Source organism: Candoia aspera, chromosome 11 (genome assembly GCF_035149785.1).
Source record: "Candoia aspera isolate rCanAsp1 chromosome 11, rCanAsp1.hap2, whole genome shotgun sequence".
NCBI classification, from domain to species: domain Eukaryota; kingdom Metazoa; phylum Chordata; class Lepidosauria; order Squamata; family Boidae; genus Candoia; species Candoia aspera.
Window position 1 is genome coordinate 7,567,724 of NC_086163.1, and position 20,538 is coordinate 7,588,261.

The 20,538-nt window shown below is 40.2% G+C and overlaps 2 protein-coding genes across 2 annotated transcripts; both read right to left on the minus strand.

Moving 5' to 3' along the window:
• Nucleotides 1–363: 363 nt before the first annotated feature.
• On the minus strand, nt 364–8,046 carry ATMIN (ATM interactor). The gene is made up of 4 exons (XM_063312795.1): nt 7,807–8,046; nt 5,068–5,193; nt 4,142–4,341; nt 364–2,775 (listed from the first exon to the last, which is right to left on the minus strand). Exons 1-4 carry the CDS (start codon nt 7,837–7,839, stop codon nt 945–947), a joined length of 2,190 nt encoding a protein of 729 aa, XP_063168865.1. The 5' UTR covers nt 7,840–8,046; the 3' UTR covers nt 364–944.
• A 1,562-nt stretch (nt 8,047–9,608) lies between these two features.
• On the minus strand, nt 9,609–20,352 carry CENPN (centromere protein N). The gene is made up of 11 exons (XM_063312905.1): nt 20,239–20,352; nt 18,911–19,091; nt 18,360–18,405; nt 17,481–17,537; nt 15,924–16,003; nt 15,212–15,388; nt 14,893–14,994; nt 14,035–14,092; nt 13,646–13,758; nt 11,604–11,727; nt 9,609–10,898 (listed from the first exon to the last, which is right to left on the minus strand). The coding sequence occupies exons 1-11, from the start codon at nt 20,289–20,291 to the stop codon at nt 10,783–10,785; spliced, it is 1,107 nt and encodes a 368-aa protein (XP_063168975.1). The 5' UTR covers nt 20,292–20,352; the 3' UTR covers nt 9,609–10,782.
• Between the last annotated feature and the right edge of the window lie 186 nt (nt 20,353–20,538).

The following is a 20,538-nucleotide window of genomic DNA, read 5'->3' on the forward strand; positions in this document are numbered from 1 at the left end:
GAAGACCATGTTTTAACCAGAGCCTTTGAAGAAGACCTGTTAAATTCAAAACACATTCAATTGAATAAGGAATTTCGCAGCATGCCTTAAGGGGACTCCTTTCTCATTTCTGTATGGGTGCCTTTTCTCATTTTCTGTATTTGGTAGAATTTTGGAACCACTGAGTTCAACTCCAAAACTGTGGTATCTGCTGAGACTACTGTACACAAGTTTTTTTTTAAAAAAAAATCAGGCTACAAATTCTCGTTTTCTTGAAAAAAAGTTGCATCCATTCTAAGCATGAACTGTATGATATCTTGTCAACACAGTGCCTACAAGATAATGTTGTCCACTTCCTCACAGTGAGAAATACACAGACAAAAGTTAAAGAAAATCTGGTTTATAGAATTGGTTGCTTTTCTTAGAAAATTACATTTAATAACACTGGAACTGACATGATTGCGGAACTGGTTGATTGTAACAGATCAATAGGCTGAAGAGTGAATTCACAGGACTTGCTGGACACCTCTATGATATAAACGTCTGATAAACAGGGCAACCAACACCAGTATGTACAGCAAAACAAAAGAAAGGAAGAAGTTAGTTAGAATTCGGGGTATTATATTTACTCAGAAGTCCCACTGTTATTCTCAAAGAAGGCAGCTTTAGCAGCAGCATCAAAGTCAGATGACAGACATGATTACAACCGATGAGCTGAGAACTCTGGGTAGCAGAGGCAAGCAGCAGATGCCTTATAAAGCGTTCAACCATAACGTACTACTGTAATCATATGCAACAAGGTTTAAATTAGTCACAATGCACAACAGCGAAAGTACCTTGCAATCTGACAAGGTCTGTAAACCAACTGGTTATAGTCAGTTATATTCAGCAGAGCAAACGCGGGTCAGGTTTTCCTTCCCCCATATAACTTAACCCTCAAAGATGCTGAAGTCTGCAAATGGCACTCAACGGCTTGCTTTATCAGAGCCCTGAAACAAAGAGCACAATTCTGCACAAGTTTGTGTCTCAACCGAGCTAAACTGTGACTCCATTGTATTCCAGGCCAAGTCAGCCAAAAGAAAATCACCCATAACGGTCTGAGTCTCATTGCTGGTGAGAAATAAACTGCCTAGAGTGTCAAGACAGCTATCCATGGTTTGTGTTTCAGCACTATTCAGCTGGACTTTACTTTCTGCCATATGGTCAGCCACATCCCTCTCAGGGCACCTCATTTCTGTTTGTGTTTCTGTGTCGGAGGAGTCTGCGCTCATCAGAAAGGCAGAGGGCTTCAGGATGTTCCCCAAAGGCAGGTAGGGAGTATCTAAAAAGAAATTTAAGTCTGTCTGGGTCTGCGTATCAAACATTTCTAAGCCTAAGAAATTAGCATTACCTCGAGAGTTATAGGACTGGGTAGCGTGGTCTGAAAATAAATCTGTCTGGGTTTCAATATCTAGGGACTCTAAGACTGGTACAGAGTTCAAGGTGCCAAATTCAGCCTCTTCGGTTTGAGTTTGGATGTTGGAGGCTGTAAAGAAATCCTCTATGTCAAAATCGATTCCTGCATTCTGGGTAGGTCCAGAGCTCAAGGGGATGCCAGCACTGGAGTGAGCATCTACTAAAAGACTACGGTTATCCAGTGAGTGACTTGCTGAGTTATTTGAAAAAATTGTTTCAAGATCATCCAGGAGTTCCATGGTTTGCGTCTGATTGTCTGTCATGATTTGCTGGGGAAGGATACTATTCTGTGTGCTGAAGCTGATCATTGGCTCGCACTTTGTGCCCGGGGTCAAAGCTTTGCAGTTTCCCTGCTGTAGTAAATTCTGACCCAGGCTCGCTGCCATCAAGGGGCCACCAGGATGGGACATTGGGCTTGAATCAGGAAACGCTGAGCTAACACTGCTGAAAAGATCGCTGCAAGTTACCGACTGGTCCAATTGTACATTCCCATCAACACCTTTTTGTGACTTATTGGTCTGAGTCTCCCGAGAAATTCCACAGGACTGAAAGCAAGCTTGAGCAAGCACATCCGTCTGAGCAGCTATGGAGGAAGTCAGTTTCGAACTGGGTAACAGGGTCTGTGTCTCTACGCTAACCGGAAGCAACGTTTGGGAACTGAAAGTCAGGTCTGTCTGAGAACAAGAGGACACCGAGGAATCAGGAGGCCAAGCTGCAGAAGGCACAAAGTTCTGTGAAATGAAAGATAGGTCAGTTTGAACATTGGTGGAACAGATTCCGTTTTTATAGCCCAGAGCTTCTAGATCCTGGACTGGATTATGCGAAGCAGCTTTCCCTAAATTCACCTGGATGCCGGTACTAACTGGCTTAGTACCATCAGCAGTTTTGGCTCTGGAAACGGCTGGGAGCGTTTTCAATGCAAGGGTTTCAGTCTCCAGCGCAGCTATCATAATTCCTACTGGCAGAGGCATTAAGTGAACAGTGCTTGTAACAGAACCTTTCTCATCCATGGCCAGTACGATGGGCTTGACAGAGGCATTTGGTGCTGACACCAAGATAGGCAACTGAGTAAGTTGCACTACAGGGAGTTTAACCAAGCCCACTTTAGGCTTAGGCAAGAGAACCTTGGGTGCATTTTTGGGTGGTGCTTGTGTTTGCTTGGTAGTATAAGAGTGGTTGGGACTGTCAAAGGAAGCTGCCACCTTGATTTCAGAGCTCTCCAAATCTTCAGTGCTAGTACATCTGCTGTGGATGTTGGCCGAGGTCTTGTTCATTGTTTTTCCTTCCAGCAGGCAATTAGATAGTGACGTTTCAGTTTTCCTTTTCTTACTAGGCGGATCCCTGTGAACATTAATAAATCATTAGACGTGTGGTTCTGCTGCAGCACGGTCTCCCCACTGCCTCCAGTTCACGAAAAGGACTTTAGGAAGATGAAAGCATAGAGTTCACTGGTGCAATGGTATGGGGAAATGACCCTGGGAGAGAGTGGGGAGAGTCACAGCCAGGAGAATGGTCAGATAAGAGGCAGCACAGCCTGCAGCTGGATAGTGGGTGGGGCAAAAGGCTCAGAAGGGACCCTGCCTAGTTTCTTGGGCTGTAAAGGAGACGGGGGAGAAATGTACTTTCAGACTTGCAAGATTCTGTCAATGTAACCTTACAATAAAGCAGAATTAGCCCATCTGGTCGTGCTTCCTCTCTGGACTACTCGCAAGGCTGACATCAATCTTGCAAGTCTGAAAGTACATTTCTCCCTGTCACCTTTACAGTCCAAGAAACTAGGGAGGGTCCCTTCTGAGACATTTCCCACGCCCACATTCCTGTTGTGGGCTAAGCTGCCTTTTGTCTGACCGTTCCCCTGGCTGTGGCTCTTCCCGCTCTCTCTGAAGGTCACTCCCACATACCATCGCAATTGCTGCTTGAGGTTAGAGCCCACTGACAAAGCATAGAAGCACCAGAGGAAGGTTTTAAAAACCGTTCCCATCCTGCCATTCCTATCATCCCTATGACAAAATGGAAGGAGTTGGGATTAAAAAATTATGCAATGGACAAAGCACAAACTCATGCTTACCACACTGACTGGTAAAGAAAAAATGCATTTCCTCCCACTCACGTCTGTGACTAAGTCATTGAATTAATAAACACAACATTTTCTGGCAACTTTGTTTCTGTCCCTGATCAGCATGTATGTAATGAACTGCAGGCCAATAATGCTAATGTAATACAAAGTTTCTGCTGTGGTTTTCACATTCTTCAACCCCATGCTCTCTTTAACGCATGCAGCATTCAAAAGCCCGTGGTGCTAACCATTCTGATGAAGCACTTCATGAGCAATGGCCACATCTGCACTTCTGAGGAATGGGAAAACATCACAGAGCATTGTGCAGCATTACAGAGTTTAAAGGTTTTATTTATTTATTTATCTATCCCGCCTTTATTATTTTCATAAATAACTCAAGGCGGCGAACATACCTAATACGCCTTCCTATTTTCCCGTTTTGCTAGTGGTAGCCTATTTGATAAGGGATGCATGGATGTAAGACCTGGAAAAATAGATGCCCAGGTCTTGTGTTATTAGTAGTAATGAAACCAAGAGGCAGAGAAGAGGAGCCATCCCTGCAGTTATCAACACTGAAACGCTCCCCCAGCTTCTGAGTCCCCCATCTTAATATGTGCATGTACAGGACACATTTGGAAAATCTTGCCATACCTGTGTTCAACCGGGATCTCATGTTGTGTCCTATAAATATGAGATAATAATGCTGTCCTGCTAGCATAGGGACACCCACAGGTACATTGGAAAGTCTTGCCACAGTCCGCAATATGCCGCTTCAAATCCCATATAGTGCCATATGAATTGGTACATTTATCACACTTATGTTTCTTTTCAGCATGCATTTTCATAAAGTGCTGAAACAACAAAGCATTAGGAAAATTGTAAGAATAAAGAGAAGCAGCTTGCAACAAATGAGATCATGGGTCACATTATCTTTCAGTATTCTCTATGTTAGGAAACTTCCATTAGACTTCCAAAGTTTTAGACTGAAATGTTTCTCAGACCTACCTGTTGGGGACTAAAAGTGGATCTTCTTGCAAATCAGGTCCCCTAACTTTTATGAGGCCTATTTCCTAACAGGCATACTTGTTTACCATAGACAATTATCTGTAATTCTGAATTCATATTGAACTACACAGTACAGACACTTTAAGAAGATTTAACAGTTTTACCTAAGCGCCACAAAATAACTGGAATACAAGAACGAAACTCTACTTGTAGGTTCACGACAATCAAAGAAAAGATTGTAACTTATTTAACAGAAAGTTCACTCATTGCCACCCTACAAGTTTAGATTCCAAAAGATGCTAAAGATGAGCAAATGAACTTTCTGGACTATTCACACCTCTTCTGCTTGTTCTTTCATTTGAATCTAGGAAGCTCTTATTTCACATGATGATCCCACAGTAAGTATTTAATTTACAATTAGATCTGGCATTTGCATGCAGATTTGTTATACATTTGTAGTATTTTCACACAAAAAATTGTAATTCAGAAAAATTCATAACTCTTTGAGATGACATTCCATCTACTGTAACTTCAATTCATTTCTCTTTAAATGATGTAGTTATGTCCCATACCTGCCTTACAAGAGAAAATTGTGAAAAAGGCCTTTCTGGTCCTCTAGGACAGCCTTCAATTGGACAGCAGTAGTATTTCTGTGGTGTTTTCAAATCTTTCCTCACCGCAGGATATATTTTTCCATCCTGAAGCAGCACATGTTATTAAAAAGAAACACATAATTTAGAATTTAGAAGGAGCTGGAAGATAAATTGAATTTTGACTTATTCAACAATTTATATTATTGTTAATGAAATCTAAGGACCATAATCATCAGAACTTGTTCCTATTATTTTGCAGAAATAAAATTGAGATGGAATTCTTGGTAGATTCCATCTCAAATGAGTCTGATTGCTTGATTACTCAAGAGACACCTGAAAACTGACAGCAGTTGTTTGATGGTCAACTAGCTTAAAAAGCCAAGATACAGACAGTTCTTTCCAGCAGTCTTCAAACTTCAGTCCAATAAAATGAAATAATTCCAAACTATAGCTCATCTGCTCCATTCCCACATGATCTCTCTCCTTTTAGGAATGCTACTATAAGCCACAATGTCTTCAGGCAGGCATGATTTCTCAGCAACAGAATTAAAATAGTTTAAAACTTAAAACATGGTTTGATATTGGTTTAAGATCTGATATAACCACGATTGTCATATTTTTCCATTTGTATCTTTAAAAAAAGTAGAAGGATCTGTAAATTTCTGAGGCTGAGAAATGCCCAATACAAACGTTATTAATTAGGCCCAGGCAGGATAATTTAGAACATAGATATACCACAGTACACACAAAGCTAAATGCTTAGATCAAACTATTTCATTTAAATGAGTTCAGAGTAAAAGAATGGAATTTTGAATCAATAAAGTCTGAAGCTAGGGAGATTTTTTTTTACAAGATGTAAAACCATAACCATGTTCCAATGAATCAAACCAAGGAAACCATTCCATCACTTATCTGATGAGGTAAAAAGTTTGTGCCACCTTACATTCGGAGTTGGGTTTCTTGTCCTCTGACTATAAGATATGGTTGAAAAGTTTGTGAGATGCTTGCTGAAGTGTCAGAAGCTAGCTTACAAAATGCCCACATTTTGGGACATGGTGTCAGAGTACCTTGCCTTTCTCTTTCACTAGTGAATACAGAATTACACAACATAAATAGATTAACAACTCTTATAGATTTGCTTAATTGGTGCAAATGACAGGATCCATTAGAACCCTCATTTTACCTCCACAACCATGCCATGGAGCAAATTAGCTAAGAGCCAGTTAAAAAAAACAGCACTTAGGTTTCTGTTTATGCTGCAAAGGGAAGAACAACTCTAATTCTACGTAAAATCAGTACCATTGACTATATGTCTCTAGAGAACTCAGCACTGGAGGAGCACTATTTTATTTACTGAAGAAATTTCAAATTGTCTTTCTTAGGACCATGACTTTATGATAGGTTTTCAAAATCCCGGGCTCAGTAGCCTTTAAATTAGGTGGTCTTGGGATTTTAGCAAAAGACAAAGCAGATCCAGCAAGACTATAGCCAGCCTATTCCTAACTGAATAAATCATGAATGAAAAACCGTGATGAAATAGTAGCAGTTCCCATTTTGTTGTCTCAGGAAATGCTGTGGGAGAACAAGTTGGCTATTCCTACAATACACCTGAAAAGTAAGACAACCTGAGTCCTGATCTTCCTAATCTACAAATCCAACAAACAAGGACACTACAATAGGATTGCAAATGAAGAAGATGAAGGGGGAATTACTGACACCTCCATAAGTCCCAACTTTGAGTAAGACAAATCTCTGGAGAGGAGGGGTCTGCAGTATAAATGGACTCCTGTCTGCCAAATCTTTTAAAGATGCCCCAACAAACTGAATTGTTATGCTGCTGTTTAGAAAACATATCACATTGCCATGAGCTGTATGAACATTCAAGTTAGACACAATCCTTTTGATCCTTACCCAACCCAGTAATTTTGTTAAGGGAAGCCTAAAATGTTTCAAACAAAATCAAGAAGCCGAAAGAGATAAGAATTAATGGGACGGTCCAAGATTAATATCTGAGCAAGAAAAAGCCCAGGCGGCAGTGTCTGAAGCATAATTCCCAGATCAACAAAGGGCTTCATTTCTTCAACTGCGGCATAGTTTTGAGTTAATACTTGGAATCAGGATGAAATAGTTACAAACCAGAAAGGAAAAAAAAAAGATGGAGAAAAATTGCATCTGATGTTTCAAGCCATTATTGTACCAGTGGCATTCTTTGGTTGATTGAGAGAGACATCTACCACAGGTGTCAAGGTGTCCCATAAGAATAATGCTCTGCAAGGATGCTAGGAGGCAGGCACAGAAGCATTTGCTTGAGTCCTATTCCCATTTTTGTAAATAAAAACCCCAGCAGCCAGAATCCCCCCTTTTCCCCATCTTATGAGAACTATTCAGTTCCTTGGATGGCGGAGAGAGAAGGAGGGGGACCTCCCAGGGAACTCTGGACAATCTGGAAAGATGAAGGATGAGAGATTCTCCCTGACAGATCACCGGAGAAACAGGTTTCCAAAAGAAAGCATGGCTGGCTGGGGAATTCTGGGAGTTGAAGTCCACCCCTCCCCAAGCGGCCCAGGTTGAGAAACGCTGCATTGGAAGGAAGGAGGGGGGGGGACCCGGGAGGGAGGGAGGAAGAAAGGGCCTCCACTTGCTGCTCCGCCGCGGCGCGGCTCGACCACGGCCCGGGGCGCAGACCCCCGAGGCTGGGCTGGGCGGGGCCGGGCTTACCTGCGGCAGGCGGTGGGCCTTGCTGAGGTGCATGCTCAGCGCCGGCGGGTTGGGCAGCACCTTGCCGCAGCCGGGCACCGTACACAGGATGTTGCTGCGGACGGCCCGCGAGAGCTCCGTCACGGAGGGCGTCACCAGCTCCCGTGGGCTGGCCGGGCGTTCGCGGACGTCGCGGGGCGCCGGGCGCCGGGGCCGCCCGAGCCCCGAGCCGGGGCCGCCGCGCTGAGCCAGCCGCTGCGGAGGGGGCGCCGCCGCCATCTTCCTCGCGGCCGTTCCCAAACCAACCGGTCGGACGCTTCCGGTCGGGCGGCTCATGAATATTTAGGATACCGTTTTCCATATTCATGAGGGATGCGTGGGAAAGGGCGGCGCAAGCCCCGCCCACGGAACAGCGACCCCGCCCCCTTCCGCCCGGCTCTCTGTAACGCGGGACCGAGCCCCCAGCCGCAATTTCAGCTACGGGACTGTGAACGAGGCCGCCTGCGATTCATTACTGTAATCCAGTGTTTCTCAACCTAGGCAGCTTGAAGATGGGTGGGCTTCAACTCCCAGAATTCCCCAGCCAGGCTTGCTAGCTGGGGAATTCTGGAAGTTGAAGTCCACCCATCTTCAAGCCGCCCAGGTTGAGAAACCCTGCTGTACTGTAATCGATCAATCAGTACTGATTTATATGGCCACCCATTTCTTGGCAGCTCTTTTTTGAGAAGCAGAGTTTTTACTTGGCAGGTTTCTGGGGAGAATGCTCACTGAAGGTTTAAAGTTCCTTTCTAAAGTGTTCCGAGGTTCGTCTGAAATTGGCATGAAACTACTAAAGCTATTTGAAGTGTCTTCAGACTAGCCAGTTTCGCATCAACCATAGCTCACCCAGTCCATGAGCCATTAACCAACCATAGTTAAACAAAAACCAAAAAAATATCAAATTATTTCAGGGTTAATAAGATCTAATTTAACAGACCTAATACTGTATATAAAATTTAAAAAAGAAAAAAAGAACCCTATCATTTTGTATCATAGGCCTGCCTGTTTAAAAAAATCAGCAACCCTCTGCTGCAAATTAGGTATACATTTTATCTTTCTAATTATTTTAGCTACCCTCATGATTCTCCATGCCTTCATAAATTCCAGATTGCAAACACAGAGGAATCCCTTGGAAGTTGACAGTCTTACTAATTTCAGACCAAAAACGGGGGTAATAATAGGACAAGCCCAAAACACAAGTGTTCCAACTGCTGAACTACAAAGTCAACTAGAATGCAAATGCTACCAAGTTTATTTAACATTATCTAACATTTTCAGTATATAGAACCATGAGTTAACATGACTCATGAACTGCAGCCACTAACATTTTGGGCTAGAGCTAGATTATTCCCATTTTAGGGAAGAACAAAAAAACCTGGTAAGATTTGGACACAATACATCAAGAAACCTACAGCTATTGTGAAAAATCATAACCTATACTCTAAATTCATCTGCTAAATAGATTAGTATGCCACCTACTCATTAGATTCTAGGCATCCTACAGTAACAACACTTAACATCCCATGTCATTTTTTTCAGACTCAGATGTAAAGTATTCAACTAAACATACTTTCTGAATTTGAGATTTCACTGCCCAGTGGCTTATGCTGTAATACGTTTAACTAGTTTTTCAGACGATGGAACAATTTTCGTGTAATGTCTGCAACCACAGGTTAAACTGTGGTTAAGACAAAGTGCAGATAAAACTGATGAGGGGAAGATATGCCACACAAAACTCCTCAAGCAACAGGATAAACTTGGAACAAAGTAACAATAGAGTGAAACACATTTTTATAAATAGCTTTATTTATTTTTACAAAGATATGAAAAATGAAAACTTCTTAAAATAGCTATCTACGTTGTCAGAAAGGGCCTGACATTTGTAATAGATTCTTCTGCAATATACAGCTAACATACATTCCATTTTTGTCATGGATATCCAAGTACATATAAGGCAATACAATTAAAAGATACACGTTTCACTACAATTTCTGTTTAAAATTCAGTTTAGTATAACTGAATGTCTACCATCAACGTTTTTATACAGTACATTCCAACTGTCCTCACAGGAACTTCTCCAAAACAAATAGTTAAAATAGTTGGATTATATACACTAGGTTAGTATTTCATTTTTAATTAGACAACACTGATCGTGCATTGCTAACATCTACAATGGCATATAGATAAGCCTACTAGAGTAACCCAGACATTTTTAAAACACAGAAGCCTGCATATTGATGCTGGCCATGGAAAAGGGCAAGTGCCTTCCCTTTAATGTCATATAGAATGCAAGCTGCTCATCTTTCAAACTAGTATGGAAAGGACATTTTATGTTCAGCAGGTCAGGGTGGAGTGAGGGATTAGTAAAGGATGGATGAAAAGATTTCTCCTCCTCCTGTCCACTATTCTGCTTGTGGATTTCCTTGGGATATTCTTATTTGTAAGAGGCTGACTCCAGCACAGAATGCTGTCATCGTGACTAGCAGTTAAATATAACAGCTTTGTTATTTACACTCGTCTGAAAATTACACGCAGTTATTACAATTTAATCAATAGGTTTATTTATCTCACTTGCATCAGTTAACTAAAATATTTAAAATCAAATGGTCATTTTCAACAGCACTTTTATTGATTACATTCTAAGAACACACAAACCTTCGCACTGATCATCACTTACAAAATCTCCCAAAAATAATACTATGAATTATTCAATTTCTAAAATCATTTTTGTGTGGTTTGCTTCAGAAGAATCTGGCACGTCTATGAAAAGTTATTGAGTGATAACACAGGGAGTGTCTTGTCAAACAGGTCCCTCCGAGTTATAAACTGTAACTTTCTGCAAACCACAGAGTAATCTGAAAAACATAGGAAGCTTGGGAGAAGTGACTCTATATTCTTCTCAGCAAAATCAAACAAACAATCCATAAAGAGAGGTTTGTTCAATTTACCTTAAAAGTATCACTGGTCTGCATAGCTTTGTGAAAGAGCATCTTTTCTCTCTCTGATTTTAAAATAATTCCTGGCTTTTTGGGTGATGCAGGTGAGTAACGGTGAAAGAGGAGCATCTGCTATTCCTATTATTAAAAAACATACAATTAAAAAAATTCAATAATATACGATCTTTTATAGCTCTGTAAGCACATCTGGCAGATGAAAAGGACAGTTCAGGAATCTGGTATCTTTTAATAGCACTGTCCAAATCCATATATAACAGCATGTCAGAGTGGCCTGGGGTGAAAATCTATATCAGGCAAGGGTCAGCAACGTGACATTTTCAGCTACCAACCTCATGATTTTTTTTAAATGTCCAAAACCTTGCATGAGACCTTGCCTAAAATAGTTGAAATCTCATGAGATTTTGGGACTCCCATGCAAGAACTCAGGTTTGATATCCATCCAGAATGAGAATAGACTCCGCATGCATTAAAGCTGCTCATTCACACTGGAAATTTAGGAACAGGCTAAGGTAATGAGCAGCCTAAAAGAGACCTTTGCCTTATTTTAATTTATGCTGGAATGAATTGACTATCGCCGAATTCAAATATTAGCATTTGAATGTAGTAGAGTTTATTTTATCAAATATCTAATCGACGTATAGGGTTAGCCCAAACACTCCCACACTAGTTTTTAAAATACAGTGTAGCAGGGGATGCACTGAAATGAATCGTAGTGATATGAAGTGACCTGTGAATCCCTGGTTTTATAGGCTGTTTACCACCCTTTTATACGGTAAAAATATAAGAATGGCTTCTAGGTTCTGCCATAATTGCAATACTTACCAGAAGGTCCTAGGGACCTGAGTGCTTCTAGAAGATGAGGACTAGAAAACTTGATCATACATCTAAATGGCTCATTAGTATTCAAGATGCTTCCTTCCTCTTCACTTTTAAATACGGTTTCAAGCTGTAAGCCAAACAAACAGAAACGGTAAAGAGACAGGTGTGGTATGAGTGTTAAGGTCCTGGGCGAGGACCAGGGAGTCTCACATTCAAATCCTCCTGCAGCCATGGAAACTCACGGGATGACTTTGGGCTGGCCCCTCTCTCAGCCCAGTCTACCTTGCATGGTTGCTGTTATGGGGATAAAATGAAGGGAAATCCCCAGAGAAGCAGCATTGAAAGGATATACACCTAACAAATAAACCATATTTATGTCATGAATCTCTAACTTTACTTCCTTTCATCTTTGGCACAACATGCTAGAGAGCTTAAGACACGATGCTCCCTCAATTTTATCCTCATAGCCATCCTGTGAGTTAGGATGAGCTAAAAAAAATGACTGACCCAAATTATCTGATTTCTGTGGCTGAGTGGGAACATGAACCTCAATCTTTCTGACCTGATCCAAGTCAAGTAACTTCATTTTAAAGACATTTTAAAGTGTTGTATTCTTGTATAAATAACTCTAGTCAACATTCCCAAAATTTGCAACATTTCCCCCCCCAAATACATTGCAATGTTAATTTGATTAACAAAAACTCCTTGGCATCTGTTTAGAGTTCATTTCCATATGCTGTAACTAAATGAGGTAACTATTTTATTCAAAAATTATTACAATATTAAATACAACTGTATGCACATGAAAAATCAAAGGGTGCCCTCTTGTGGAAGAAATATCAAGTTGGCTTAAAATAAGCACGCAACCAAAACATCAACCAGAACTATTTGATAATTTAAATACACTAATTTATTCAGCAGTTATCTGATTGCATTAAAAGTCTTAAGACTGGGAAGTAAAAAAAAAAATCTATCTACCAATCCACACTGGACTGGTGTGTAGATTATGGTCCATAACCTTCAGTGAAGAAGCCTTCATCCTGCAGTGGATGGATTCAGGCTGACATTCTCTCTCTCTCTCTCATCAATATGCAATATCTTCATCCCTGGCTGAGCAGGAGATGCAATGGAGGTCCCAGTCCTGGTGACGGGAGGCTGTTAGTGTCAGAATCCACGATCAAAGAACTAGTAGATCGTATGATTGTGTTCCCTGCCAGTTTGAGCCACCGTGTGTCGAGCACCAGAAGGGAGGGGGGGGGGGAATCAGTGAGACTGAGAAAGAGTAGCGTTTGGTCTAATGAGGGGTTTCAAGGTTGTATCAACTGGAGACGTTTGGAAGTGGAATGCCGGACTGCTGGTGCAAAGGGAAGGAATGTGGAGGGGGGTTCTGGCTTGCCTGTTTGCTTTTAATTAGGTAGTTTGAGTGGGAATCTTTAGTCGTGGCTTTTTCCTTTATTCTGTAAGGTAAAGGTAAAGGTTTCCCTTGACGTAAAGTCCAGTTGTGTCCGACTCTAGGGGGCGGTGCTCATCTCCGTTTCAAAGCCTTGGAGCCGGCGTTGTCCATAGGACACTTCCGGGTCATGTGGCCAGCATGACTCACGGAACGCCGTTACCTTCCCGCCGAAGCGGTACCAATTAATCTACTCACATTTGCATGTTTTCGAACTGCTTGGTGTGCAGGAGCTGGGACGAGCAACGGGAGCTCACCCCGCCGCGCGGTTTCGAACCGCCGACCTTCCGATCGACAGCTCAGTGGTTTAACCCGCAGCGCCACCGCGTCCCTCTTTATTCTGTACACATCTTCAATAAATCTGAATTCTGCATTTTCAGTGGATGCATGAGTCAGACCATTATTGAGACAATAATGTCAATCAGGGTCTGGATAGGGAGAAACAGGCTTAGGTCGAATCCTACCAACACAATGGGGTTGAGCATTCAGTGTTCAGCATAATCCAGAAAGAATCCGTCTTTAGCTCTGCATGGGGCAGAGCTAAAATACTCATGGAATCTGCAGTATATAACTATAAATAGAAGTACAAATTAACCTTGTATTGTGCAAATTCTAGCTTTGGCTGAGGACCATCACCAAAAGCTTCCCGATTAACTCTCTGAATTCTGTCCTTTTCATGTTTATCTTCCAAAATTATCCTTGGATCAACTGGAAAACACGTTATAAACACATCAATGTACTGAAAGCATGCTTAGCTCAAACAGCAATATAGTTCTACATTCCATTTACCCCCAAATGCCAAGATGTTAAGGAATCAGCCCATGGGAAAACTGAACCTTCCGACGTTAGACATCATAGTGTGCCTGCTCAGTAAGGGCAAGGGAAGCTCCACAGAGACGGCTGTGCACTGAGCATGTTCCCTCTACCTCCGATTTAAATAAATCGTTTGGATTTTAAAACAAATTAACAAAATAGCTTAAATACCATTTTCCAGAGCACTGTTTTTTTCTTGTAGAGGTTGAGGGAGATAAGTCTGAAAGTTCTGAGAAAGAAATAAAGAAAAATATTAATACCAAAAAGTTAAGTTAGTAGATTTTCATTTATTATGAGTGATGGTTAGAAATATTAAAAAAAAAAACCCTAAGTGTAGCAACTTCCTTTTTTTAAAACAAAAGGAAACAGTGAGTTAGTGCAGAAATACTGTAAGTTGATACATTAATCTCTCTACATCATGACCTAATATGGAATTCCAAAGTATGCAGAGCCAATTCAGAGTGGCCTTATCCTCATCATTTTTTACCTGAAAATCCATTTTCTTCTCCATTCTCAACTGTATCACAATGATATGTACAATTCTGAATTGTGGAAAGGTTTTTATGCCATTGGCTGAGTACCTACGGAAGCCGCCAAGATCTCTTAAACTAGCCAAAGCATGGCAGAGGTGGAGAATGTGGGAATAAGGGGGTATACATGGCTCTGTATTGCATACACGTGTTTGGAATTCCCTGTTCAAGAATCATATCTGAAGAGTGTATATGGTGAGCCACTGGTTAAAATTGAAAATCAATGTTTATCATTTGCTACATTTGAAGTAATAGTAGTATAAAATATTATTGATTGAGAGCTGAGGGATTCTTCCAAAAGCAAAAGGTGAAACATTAGTTCTATCCACAGGGTTAAGTTTACCTTGTTGAGAGACTGTCCAGCTTTGTAGAATTGTAATGTGATCTCTTTGAAGAAGCCACATGGCCCCCACACTGGGAAGTTTAGAAACAGGCCTAAAACAAAACAAAAAACGCAACCCTAACATTTGGCTTAGAGTAGAGGAGTGAAGAAGCTCACCTGGCAACATCTTTTAAATAAAATAACTTTAAGAGAGTCTAAACAATGGCTTCGGAAGTCCATTTCATGGATGTCTTTGTAATCAGCAGCAGCCAACAGGGCCTTCAAATGAAAATGGGAGCAATTTTTAATTGAAACTGAAATGTCTTGCTCTTCTATGTTATCTCCCCATTTTACAACGATAAATTAATATTTAAGCATGTCTACATTATATAATACAGTAGTTCAGAAAACCAAAACATCAACTGATTCTTGTTATATCAAAGAAATGACCTTGAAAGAGAAAAGAGATAAATAATTAGAATGCGAAGTACATTACCTGAAAAAGCAAAGTTCTATTACTCTTCAACTTAGAATTGGCTATAAAGACAAAAGGAGTTTGTGAATGGTAAACTACATAGGTTGGCTTGTATTGATTAGGTTTTGTATATTGTGTTCCCCACGCAATTCGAATCCACACTGCGTTGTCTTCATATTCTTTAAAGCTGATAGTTGCCTGATTTAAAGAGAAAGGAAAAATTGCAATTTGGGGTGTTAACACCACAGTTAAAGATTGCATAAAGAAATAGACGTAATTGTTCCTCACATGTGCATTACAGAGAAAACATACACAACAGCCTGGTTCCCATAATGGGTTTGCTTTTAGTTTGAAATAATATATGGACTCCTGTTTATGGCTTATGCAACTGCTTAAGAGAAGTGCTAAGCCTATGACCCCATGTGTCCAAACCACTGCACAGCTACATTACTTTTAAAGTATTAGTTCTATTAGCTCACATACAGAACAGTATATGCTACCTTTCATTTCATATTATGATCAAGCCCATTTTACAGTCTGTCAACATACTCCTTACATTGCAAGAACAGCCAGTTCGAAAGATAAGGGTCACTTCTAAATAAAAATGAAGCTATTTTTCTCTCTAATTTCAAAAAACAAAACAAAAAATTGTTTTACATTTACATGATTTAGTAGAATAGGTTAAGTATAATCTCTAATTTAAAGACTAAATATTTTCATGCATTATTCTTACATTTTTCAGAACGGATAGCAGAGCATATTTAAATTTTCTTCTGAAATTTGTCCAGTTAAAAATGACCAGATCTTCATTATCTGCAAATAGTAAAAGGTATTAAAATAGGTGTCATTCGACTCCATTCTAGTCCCGCCATAGGCATGAAAGCCGATTGTGTGTCCTTGGGCCAGTCACTCTCTCTCAGCCCATCTCACCTCACAGGGTTGTGGTTGTGGGGAAAATAGGAGGAAGGAGTATTGGGTATGTTCGCCGCCTTGAGTTACTCATAAAAATAATGAAAGGCAAGATAAAAATAAAAAAAAATAAAAAAAATAAACACACTTGTATAATTCATACAAAACAAGGTAAAAGGTTACTTTACATTGAAGGCTGTAATTTTCCATTACTTTTAACAACAATAAAGTTGATTCAAGTCCACCCATGTTTCTGTAAGTCAACTTTCACCAACTTGATGATTTCTAGATGTTTTGGACTGCTGTACATTTCTGATGTGCCTCAGAAACTGGAGGTACATCAGGAGGTTCCCAGGCAGAAGAACGCTGATGGATGACATAACTAATATTTCAAACTCTGAAGTGTCGCACAGCAACTGATTTTGCTTTAGAACAGGCAGGCAGCCATGGCTTAGACCAGTGTTTCTCACCCTTGGCAATTTTAAGCTGTGTGGACTTCAACTCCCAGATCCCCAGCAAGCAGATGCTGGCTGGGGAATTCGGGGAGTTGAAGTCCACACAGCTTAAAATTGCCACGGGTGAGAAACATTGGCTTAGACATACCAGTGCCAGTCAATGCATGGGATTGATAGGAAAGCAACTGCAGCTGAAGCTTGTTTTATTCTTCGGTCACAAGACTAAATACAAGTCTCCAGGCAATTTATTTTATTCCTGTTGCTAGAAGGAATAACAAAGCTAGAGATATCTGGTTGGGAAAGGCCTTAAGCATACCTAGATAATGGAAAAAAATATTATGCACCTTATTTATCTTATCTTATATATCATATTTTGGCTAATGCACTGTTTTTTGTGGTAGGAACCTTCTTTCAGTTTAGTATCACAAATAATAACATTTATTTTATATTCCATCTTTTTTCCTAGAAGCTAAAGGCAGCTTACATGGAAATCTCCATTTTATCTTCACAAACCTGTGAAGTAGGCTGGACTGAGAGTATGTGATTGGTGTGACATCCACCTAGTGATTTTGCTTGGCTGAGGGTGAATTTGAAATTTGTCTCCCTAATCCTAATCCTAAACCAAAACCACATCGGTTATCAGGTGTAGTAGGAATCACTAAAAGGAGGGTGCACGTGTAAATGTGTAAGGATATTCACTCCATTTGGTTGACGACTGAGATATACTAATGAAAATGTGATTACTACAGTTAAGAAGAAACCCTAACATTCTAACTGTAAAGGTTTCAAAGTAACACAATGGAAAGAAATTCTACTATATTAATTCAAAACATGAGGAGACATTTCAATATATACAACAGAAGAGAATATATTCAAAGTATGTCAGTTTTTTTCAGAATAACTGAAGGTAAGTTGTGGGTACTTACCTTCTCTAGTCATTTGGTAAACAGTCCACATCTTTTTTTCTTGATAGGTGTAGTTGTCTAAGAAAAAAGATAACGAACTGAGTGGCTACTAACTTAATAAAGACTCCCAGGTTATCATGACAAATCCCTACCTCTATAAAAGGAACTACAGGAATACCAGTATTGTTATTTATTATATTTAGCAATCTTTCAGATTAATGGGAGCTAATCTCTATTTTTTACTCCTTGTCTTTGAGGCTATAAACAGTTCACACTTCCTCACAAATAAGTTTTGATAACATCCAACAGAAGACTGAAATATGTGCTTTCAGGTTGTGAGATCATTAAACTAGGGAATAATGCAATTTTTGAAAAAGCGAACAAGCTAGAAATCAAAATCAAATCCAGGGGAATTATCTTCTTGGTTAGCTAAACATTCAAACTTAAACTTATGAACTATATAAAATGCAGGTATAAAATACACTGTAATTCTGACCATTATTATGTGGGAACAAACAAACCTCAAATGCAGAATCTCTGAATAAATAAATAATTGGTTTAGAAAGAACAATCCCTCTTTTATCTATTAAAAATTCAGATTTTAAAGTATAAGAATTTGTTTTGGGAGTGTTTACTTGATAAATTTAATTACCAACAATGGATTGGAGAAGTCTATTCCTACCAAAACATGACATTTACAATGGAGTATTGTGCTGCAATGAAAACGAGAATAATCTTGTATTTTTTAAAAAGTGAAACTGCTTTTAAAATTGTATCACAGACAAGATAAATATCAATCTCATCAAACAAACTTACAGCTTATAAAAACATAAATGATTTAGACTGCAGAAAAAAGACTGTTTACTATAAATATATATATATGTATAACACTCTACTTACAAATTATGTCTAATTCTGCTGCATCTTTAATAGTTGCATGGTTCTCCTTCAAGACAATATGAATAAGTTATAAGAAATACTACAATTTTATGCAACACAATTTCATTGAGATAAGAACATCATAAGGCATGAAACCAATTAAATATATAATATGGAGCGGAATGTCATTGCTAGTGGATTTTCTAGGCAAATGAATCTGAATTGTATTAGACATGAATTTCAGAAATTTTGCAGAATCATTATGTAAACCAAAATACATCTGTAGCCCACAATTAATAGCAAACTGAACTATAATTGATTTGAATAACACTTGGCTGTTCTACAGTTATCTTTTTGCAATACAATGTGGTTTAACTGACCTCCCAACTATGGACTTCCCATAAAAGAGACCAAATTTTTGTTGTGATTTATACTGTTTGCATGAGATTCTGTGTTTTCCAGATAGCAATATTTACATCTTTATCACAATAAAAAGGGAACCTTTTGTCATAAGAATAATTTTATATATTTTCCAAAGAGATGAAACAAAAGCACTTGTACTTTGCTCTTACCTCACAAAGTTCGACAACTGCTTGAGACACGTTTTCTTTTTTCTGATGAATGTTCAAAGACTGAAGCTGAGTCTCAGACAGAAACCCCCACGTAGCCAGCATTTTTGATGTTTCTGAACGTGGTATTCGCAGCACTGTTCTTCTAATATATTCAGATACTGTTTCATCCATGATGAAGACCCTCCAAATATAAGATAGGAATTTTGTCCTTCAAAGAACTGCATCTTAATTTTATACAGTAAAGTACAGATAGTGAGAAAAGAAGTAGAAAAATGGTTCACAACAAATGGCAAGTCTTGCGCTCTATGGACTTCCAAAATCATAAGGACAACTCTGGACATCTCATCCTAAAATGATATACAAGACAGCTCAACAACACAAGGTTGGACTAACTTAAAGACATACTTGTGTGTATCAAAGTTAAGAGCACTGAACACTAATAAAATACATTTACAGTATTATGTTAGGGTATGAACATTTCTATTTGCACCACAGCATGCAATTGTAGAACTTAAGAGTAATTCCAAGACAATAATAAACAAACAGGCAATAAGTTCTATTATGCTGTTCAATGTCTCTTAAGAGTCAATTATCTAAGAATATTTTTGACACTAATGGACGTGTGTAATAAATACCAGATAGAATTGAACATATTCTAAGGTGAGCACAACTAATTTCAGATTTGAGATTAAATTTTTTTTTGACAAAGTTAATTTCTTTTAAGGTTTGGAAAAGGAAGCAATTACAGTATTTTTTTCCCCCCTAGACTTTCTTCTAACGAACTCAGCAGTGGCACAGCTCTTTGCCCATTATATCCTCCACTACTTTTGTACTGTCTGCTAAGTAGGGAAGACTGAGAGCATATACAGTTATCCAAAGGTCACTCCTATCCAAGACAGGGTAAAAGATGCCTCTACACTTTGGTTGCAAACTTCAGCAAGCCTGGGATTTCCTGGTGGTCTCCCATCCACACAGGAATCAGGCCCGGGCCTTCTGAGCCCGGATGGGGTTAGCCGGGTCCTGCCCCCTCCATTTCTACGTCTCTCTCTCACACAGAATACTTCGGTAACTGGAAAGAAATTCCAGGTTCACGAACGTGGACCGAGGCGACCCCCCACTCCCGCCCTCGGTTTCGATTCATGCTCCGTCGTGGCGCAGGCCGGCCTCTCTCAGCAGCGGCCGACCTCGCAGGATCGTTGTGAGGACGGAAGAGGAAAATCCCGTTGCTACATTTCGACCCGAAGGGCACCGGAAAGAAGGCTCCGGACAGTTCAGGATTCGTGGTTCCCCTCCCTCGTTCAGCCCGGCCCTGCTCACGCCCAACTCACTTCGACGGGGGATTCTGCCCGCCCTTACTCCGCAGCCGCTTCCTCGGGGCCATTCTGGGTCTCCCTCCTCCTCCTCAGGAGCCGGACACTTGCCGTCCGCTGCCTCGAGGGACACCCCGCGCTTCCATTCGAATCACCCAATCAGCGGCCGACTTCCGACCGTCGCCTCGAAAGTGAATCGTCCCGCCCTTTCGAATTGTCCAATTAGCCGCCCCCTCCGCGCCCAATCAGCCAATCACATCCCGACTCCTCCCCAAACCGGCGATATTCGCGCCTGTGACGCTCTGGGTGGCTCCACCT